This window comes from Telopea speciosissima, chromosome 10 (assembly GCF_018873765.1).
Source record: "Telopea speciosissima isolate NSW1024214 ecotype Mountain lineage chromosome 10, Tspe_v1, whole genome shotgun sequence".
In the NCBI taxonomy this organism is placed as follows: Eukaryota; Viridiplantae; Streptophyta; class Magnoliopsida; order Proteales; family Proteaceae; genus Telopea; species Telopea speciosissima.
Window position 1 is genome coordinate 18,697,957 of NC_057925.1, and position 8,472 is coordinate 18,706,428.

Sequence of the window (8,472 nt, forward strand, 5' to 3'; positions counted from 1 at the left end):
AAGCCACAGCCTTTGATATTTATTGTACGAGTTTAGAATCGCCAGCGAGGGTAATCACTAGTGCGCTGTGGGGTGCTTTAACCACTCAAAAAAGGCACTAGCACGGTTACTCTGAGATTGTGTGACCTACTCTCCAAGTATATTAAAAGAACCACGTACCCGCAATTCGTGACCACGAGCGATAGGTATATCGGTTCTGTCAAGGGTGACCTTTTCTGTCCTATTAGCCTACCCATTGCATGCATCATGTAGGAAAATAGACTATATATGATATGGATCGAGTTTAAGGTCACCTGATGATTAATCTGGATTCAATACGAGCTGCCATCTGGAGTAGGGAATTCCATAGTCCCGCGATAGTCCCTCGGAGAAAGATGGAGGTCTACTCCTGTCTAATGGAATCCTACATGTCCCTCAAAAATTGGGAAGTATGGATTTGAAGATATAATGGAACCTACGAAACTAGGCTTCTTTGTTTGATCAAGTTTTCCTTTTAAGAAATGTTTGGCATGATGGCATGAAGTATGAGCCAAATAAAATACAAAAATAAAATATAAAAATAAAATACTTGAGCCAAATAAAATACAAATAATGATAAACATAAACAAAAATATATAAAAAGAAAAGAATAAAAAAAATGTCCTACATTATTTGTATGAGCTCTTTTTACTCTTAGTATCTAAACTAGGCTTCATCTTTCTCGTAAAAGCACAATTCCGATCTTACTCATCTAGATCTGACACGATGGAAGATTGATCCAGGCCGATCCATCATTCTTCTCAAGCTCTCCATCTTCTTCCTATTCCTCCAGTTCATCGGCTGAAATATCACTTGGGAACAACATGGATCCGACGGAAGATCGCTTATCTGAAAGTCATATGGAGCACCAAGTGGAGAGACTGCAAGTAGACATGGTGGAAATGCGACAACTCATGGCACAGCTGGTGCATTCGGTCCAGGAGATTTCTAAAGGAGGATCTATACCTGGACCCGCAGAATAAGAAGTGAGAAGAACTGCCTCTGCAACCCCCAAAGCTCTGATCACCATACTAGTAGAAGAAGGAAATGACAGTCAATCTTCAGATCCTCCCGAAACCAAAAGGGAAAAGAAGATGAGAGAGGAAGTTGCAGAACTTGAAGTGGCAGTGAAGGACAAGGGCAAAGAGAAAGATGAAGAGGAATTGGTATTCTTTTTTGAAGGAAAAATCCCTGAAGATTTCAAGTGGAAGCTAGATAAGTTCGACGGCTCAGGCGACCCTAGGGCTCATCTCAAGATTTTTGCCACTATTGCTAGGTCATGGGGGCTTTCTGAGAACCAAATGGGGCAAGCGTTCCTATACTCCCTGGCTGGATCAACGTTGTGATGGTTGACCCAATTGGATCATACCCAAACCCAATCTTGGGCCTCTGTGGTAAAGGCATTCACTAAACAATATTCGTACAATACTTGAGATGGATATCACCCGAAGAGCGCTGGAGACTTTGAGGCAAGAACCTAATGAAGAATTCTCAAACTTCATCATGAGGTTCAGAGAAAAGGCTGCAAAAATGTGGGACCGCCCTATAGAGGAGGAGCAGGTCGAAATTCTGTTGGAAAATTTGTATGGAGAATATCACGAAAAGATATACTATCAGCACATCAAGATGTTTGATGCCCTCATGACTATTGGAAAGAAGATTGAAGACAAGATCTTTAAAGAGAAACAAGCCCAAGGTGTGACCCGAGAGACCACAGGAACGTACTCTAGAATGAAAAATTCAAGGACGAAAGGAGGGAACGCGACAGGAGCAAGTCACCAGGTAGCAGAAGTACAAATAGTAACCGCTGGGACCGCACCCCTCGTGATCCAAGCCGAGCCTGAACCCCCCAAAAGGACTTTTAACTTCGGAGGGGTGACACCCTCGCTGTTATTCACTAAGCTAAAAAAAGAAGGGATGATCAGTTCAGTTCCCCCTAGGCCAGTGGATCTGAATAATCCACCTGCATGGTACAAGTCCAATCTCTACTGCCATTATCATGACCAGAAAGGTTATCACACGGATAGGTGTGTATTCCTCAAGCACGCAATCCAGGACTTGATCGATGAAGGCAAAATATAACTTCAGGCAAAGCAATAGCCAAATGTCACTGCAAACCCCTTGCCCACTCATGGGGTGAACATACTTCAGGAAGAATCCAAGTAAGCGGATCCTACCTCGTTGATCCAACCGATCGGAAAGAAGAAGAAATTGATGAATGCACTGGCTTACAGAGTAAGTTTGGTAAAAAGGTATAAAGGAGAAAAGGAGTACCTAGTTCAGAAGGAAGTTTCTCAATAGGTGGATCGTCCAGATTCCCCTTTCTACCATCCAAGGTCAGCAGGTGCTATATGGGTGGAATACCCAATACCAGCGTGGAAAGCACCACCGTTGCTTCTGAAAGGGACTTATTCTCCAGAGTCTTCCACAGGGTCGGTAAACATGTTGCAAGAGGAAACACCGATCAGGGACCCGACGACACTAATCCAGCCTATCTCGTGGTATTTAGGGAAAGATGAGCAGGCATGCCAGATGCGAGAAGAGAAAATGCAAGGTTGCGTCCATTGTGCAAGGACGAACTATGATGGAAATATCTGAACGGGTGGACAATTGTGTGATCGCGACAAGGGCATGGCATCCAACAACCGGCTTTGAAAGTTGGATTTCTTAGAATTCAGACTGGAAGGCCTCGACGTAGGGGCACCTCTACTCAAGTACGGCTTCTCACCGTTTAAAATTTGCCACCTGATCCCTGAAGAAGTAGAAGTGGATGATTTCGCCAGGATCACGCCCAAGCTTCTCAAAGCAGTGTCGGCATTGGTCATAGGTCAAGCTCTGTCAGAAGAAATCTCTCTTATCCATATAGGGGGGACTCTGATAATAGTATGGATGAGGCGGATGACATGGAAGTCCATGAAGAGTGGATGGAATATGCTAAAGAAGAGCAAGACCCTACGATAATCAAAGAGGGATTCTATGCAATGGATTGGGTAAACAACATCGAGAATGACAATAGTGATGATCCAACCAATCTCATCCAGCCCATTCTACTAAGTGATGATGAAAGCAGAGATGATGAAGAGATATCATCCCCGGAAGCTCCGAGAGGGGAGTGAACTGTGTCTAGAGAAGACTTCGAATGCTGGAGCATGAGCGTGTTCTATCAGATATCAGACATACTAGACATCTCCACTAATACTCAGGAAGTCATCTACAAGGCAACTTCTCTATTCCCTGATATGATGTGTAGTAACTTTGCAGCCCGATGTGAAAGACTGGTAATGCCAAATGAGAATGATGTGCTCGCTCGGACCCTCTATGAGTTGAAAAACATGGCGTGGTTGGCCAATGCCCTGGCACATGATCTGTTTGGGGGCCCTCTAGGGGACCTTCTCCTATATTTAGATACTTTATCTTACCCTGAACCACCCAGGAGAAGTGAAACATAGGAAGCATGGGTCAATGACATTAATCTGGGAGAATCTCACATAGACCCAATTGACAACATCCATCTAATGGAGGTTGACGATGAAGAGGATTCAGAAGGAGAAGATTCACCCGAAGAAAGTGAGGACGAGCAGGAAATTGGGCCTAGAGAGTCAGACGACGAAGAGCCGAAACAGGAGGAAGAAACTGAGGAAGAGAGTTCTGGTAAAGGGGAAGAGCCTTATTTGCCAGTAACACGTCTCGAAAAAATATGAAAACATTTGGGGGCTAGTGCCATGAGCTTTACCATTTTAGGTGATCAAGATCCATAGGATTTTTGACAAAATTCAAAAGATGCTCGCAAGAATGGTGGTCATAGATGACAAATACCAGGAGGAACTCCAACAATTGGAACCTATTAAGGAGCAGTGGTCACTCCCTCAGGCAGTCTGCCATTTAGAGAATTCTGTAAGATTGACTATAACCTTGGCACAAGATTTGTGTGGGACTCCTCATTCTTCTCCCAATCGCGAAAGTAAGGAACGCTATGAGTGGATAAAGGCACATGATGATTTCATCCTCTGTCATGTCAATGGAGAAGGATTGATCAGTGATCCAACAGGGAACATCCACCCAATCATTTCAAGTCCTGAAGAGAGCTTGAAAGGTTCTGATTCACAAGAAGAAGAGAAGAAGAAAAGAAGAAAAGAACTACAACTTTTACAAGTCCTTGGCAGAAGCAAAAAGAATGTACCAAGCGGCTTTAAGGACCTTTCAAGCCATAGATCAGCTAATGCCTGAAGAACCAGTGAGTCCTGATCATCACTCCATGGTCCAGTAGATTACCAAGAAACAAGAAACTTTATCTGAAATCCTAGGCCAAGCTCAGAAATCTATCATAGCCCTGGCGGATAAGGATGAAGAAGCAAAAAAGCGGGATCGCTCCAAAGGCCCCATTATCATCACAGATAGCGATGTGGAAGAAGATAGCCTTTTTCCAGTCGAACTAATCATTAAGGAGAGGATCTCAGAAGTCACAGAAACTAGAAGTGGGAAGAATTTTAAGAACAAAGGGTTAATCGTAGAGAAGTATCAGCCCAGCCAGCCAAAGCTAAGTGTCAAACCAAAAAATCAAGTGTTGAATCAGTTGAAGAAAGCCCAAGCCAATATCTCGATCTGGGGATTTTTTATGGCCTCACCAATTCACCGAGAAGCTGTTTTGAAGGCTCTCACCAAGGTGCAGGTGCCCATAGAAATGGGACCAGAGGAATTATCTCACATAGTAGGGGCTACCTATGCCATCCAGTCACTCGTTTTCTCAGAAGAAGACTTACCTCCAAGAGGGAAGAATCATAACAGGGCACTTTACATCACCGTAGAATGTAACAAAAATCAAGTCCCTCAAGTTCTGGTCAATAATGGATCCGCTCTCAATGTGATGCCTCTAAAAGCTGCAAGATGCATGGGTTTACCCTTGGACAAAATGAAGCCTTCCAGTCAGACCATCAGGGCATATGATAATTCCATGAGGGAAGTAATCGGGATTCTTACCACCAGTATCAAGGTAGGGCCTGCCTGTTTCACCATAGATTTCTAGGTCATCGACATTCAGGCATCTTTTAGCATGCTGCTCGGGAGACCATGGTTACATTCAACAGGAGCCCTAGCATCAAGTCTCCATCAAAAGCTGAAATTCATACATGACCAAAAGGTGATTACCATTTTTGGGGATCCGAACATGGTACATACTCTGGCCAACATAGAGGTGGGTCGTTTTCCCTCACTAGAGGTGCAATTGGGAGGATTTGAAATCGGCAACATTTGCATTACTTCTACAAATGAAGAAGACTTAATCCCAACAAAGTTTCTGATGACATGGAGTAAGTCCTCTGTGAAGATCATGAAGAGAATGAAGTATTTTCCAGGGCTAGGATTGGGAAAGAATCAATAAGGAATCCCAACATTCCCAAAAATATAAGCCAATGCCAACCGTTACGGCTTGGGTTTCGATCCAAGAAGAAATCTGAAGAATACCTTCGGGAATATTCCCTACTTCAAGACCCTGAATGGTTACTTCGTGAAAGAGAGAGAGAACTTCCCTTACTATGGAAATAATGAGCCATGGTTTGATCAAGAGGAGGGCAAGCGTCAACCAGGGTTCGAGATATTCTTCAAAGATGAGATAAACTGGGTGGCCAGGGAACTGGACCAAACAAGTAAGGATGAAGTCCCAAAAGTTCAAGAAATTGACGGACTATTCGAAATAGCCACGATCATTGAGGAAGAAGAAGGACCATCACCTCAGCTCCTCATACAACCTCTTCCAGGATCCATAGCAAACTGGGCAAGAATGATGGAGAATTTCCATATCAATGAGTCTGAAGTTGTAGCCAGCTCTAGTTTAGTCCTGTTTGAGTCTATTTCTGAATCTGTATTTACTTTCCCTAAGGCAGTTAGAAACTTCCAGTTTGTTGAGTCCGTCTGTGCTCCCCCTTTTATCATGAATGAAATTGATGATTCCTAGTACGACTTATCTTCTTCGTCTTCATATTCTTCTAAGGACAATGATGTCATCGAACATCACAACTTGTTGGAACAACTGGAGTAAAGAAAAGCTCAACCCGTCTGAGAGGACACTCATCTTATAAATCTGGGAACTGACCAATGCCCTCGAATGATCAAAATTGGTTCTTCTCTCAATAGTGATGAAGTATCCCGAATGACCTCTCTCCTCAAGGAATTCGAGGAAGTCTTTGCTTGGTCATACAAGGACATGCCTGGCATTGACCCAAAAATCGTATGACACAGGCTACCTACACACCCAGACGCTCGCCCTATCAAGCAGAAGCCAAGATGGATGTGACCAGAATGGAGTGAGAAGATCAGGGAAGAAGTCATCAAGCAATGGAACATGGGATTCCTCCAAGTGACTCAATACCCTCAATGGTTGTCCAATATTATTCCGGTCCCCAAGAAAAATGGGAAGGTCAGAATGTGCGTTGATTTTTGTGACCTAAATAAGGTCAGCCCCAAGGATGATTTCCCATTACCCCACATTGACATATTGGTCGACAACACTGTCGGTCATGCCTTGCTGTCATTCATGGATGGATTCTCCGGATATAATCAAATTAGCATGTGTCCAAAAGGCCGAGAAAAGATGGCTTTCACCACATCGTGGGGGACATGTTGCTATAAGGTAATGCCTTTTGGGTTAAAGAATGCTGGGACAACTTATCAAATAGCAGCTATGGCCATACTGCACGACATGATACATAAAGAAGTGGAAGTATATGTTGATGACATGATAGTCAAATCAACTGACTGACAAGGCCATTTTGCAGCATTGAGAAAATTCTTTGAAAGAATAAAAGAATATAAGTTGAGATTGAACCCTAAGAAGTATGTGTTTGGAGCAAGGGCAGGCAAGCTATTGGGATTTCTCGTCAGTGAAAGAGGAATAGAGGTGGATCCTGATAAAATAAAAGCCATCACAGAAATGCCGCCACCAAGGATGGAGAAAGAAGAATGAGGATTTCTGGGCCGTATCCAATACATTAGCAGATTCATATCTCACTTAACTACAACATGTGAGCCCATCTTCAAGCTTTTGAGAAAGAAGGAACCAAAAGAATGGAATGGTAAGTGTCAGGATGCTTTCATGAAAATCAAGGAGTATTTGGTCTGTCCCCCTATACTTGTCCCGCCAATACTAGGTGAGCCATTGCTATAATACCTATCGGTGGAGGAAACGTCAATAGGGTCAATGATGGCCCAGATAGATCCGAGAGATGGGGAAGAACATGCGATTTATTACTTAAGTAGAAAATTGCTAGAGTACGAAACTCGCTATACTCCAGCGGAGAAGACGTGTACTTCTTTGGTTAGGGTAACTACGAGACTAAGGCATTACATGATCTCACATCCGGTCAAGCTTGTTTCAAGAATGGACCCAATTAAATATCTCTTCGAGAAACTGGCACTAACTGAAAGGATGGCCAGGTGGTTGTTGTTGCTGTCAGAATTCGACATAACATATGTCAACCAAAAGTCCATAAAAGGGCGAGCTATCTTGAATCACTTGGCGGCGTATCCTGTAAGGTCAGCCTCACGATCGACAGAGGATTCTTTCCCAAATGAAGACTTATGTCATGTGGCAGAAGATCAAGAATGGCAGTTGTATTTCAATGGAGCCGCGAATCAAAAAGGATTTGGGGCAGGAGTTTTACTTGTAACCCCTGAAGACTTTTACTTACCAATGGCATTCCGTCTAGAGTTCAGTTGCACCAAAAACATTGCAGAATACGAAGCTTGTGCCATTGGCTTGGAGATGGCATTATCTGTAGGAGTGGAAAAGATCAAAGTTTTTGGAGATTCATCCGTCGTGATTTGTCAAACTCAAGGGAAGTGGAGGACTAGGGACGAAAAGTTAAAGCCCTACCAAGTATATTTGGAACAACTGGCCAAATGCTTCAAAGAAATCTCTTTTGAATACCTGCCTAGAGATAGCAATCGCTTTGCGGATGCCTTGGCTACTTTAGCATCCATGGTGGAATGCGATCCTCGGGATAGGATCCGGCCTTTCTTGATAGAAAGAAGGACTGGCCCGGGATATGGAGAGTCAGTCAATATGCTCACTGAGGATGGAAGACCTTGGTATGCCCCAATTGTTGATTACATCAGAGAAAGGAGGTACCCCAAGCATTTCTCGAAAAGAAAGAAGAGACATCTATGGAAATATGCCACTCAATTCATCCTCCAATGAAGCCTGTTGTATAAAAGGTCTTATGATGGCATCTGTTGAGCACATTTATGTGTGAAATCTTAGGGCTATAAAGCATGCATTTTTATACTTGGAACGGAGCTACTCAAGGTTTTTGTTTGTGTTTTCAGGTTTTAGGTGAATTCTTGTGAAGATGGAGCAAATGATGCTAAAGAGCCCTTTTTAAGCTGTTTAGTGGTGTTTGGCAGTAGCCGAAAGCGCCCAGGAGTCGAGAAAATCAAGTTTGGATTGAGCACTGAAAGAAT

At 43.3% G+C, this 8,472-nt stretch overlaps 1 protein-coding gene across 1 annotated transcript; it reads left to right on the forward strand.

Moving 5' to 3' along the window:
* Window positions 1–7,390: 7,390 nt before the first annotated feature.
* LOC122643371 lies at window positions 7,391–8,209 on the forward strand. Its single transcript, XM_043836996.1, has one exon. The coding sequence runs from the start codon at window positions 7,391–7,393 to the stop codon at window positions 8,207–8,209; it is 819 nt and encodes a 272-aa protein (XP_043692931.1).
* Window positions 8,210–8,472: the final 263 nt, after the last annotated feature.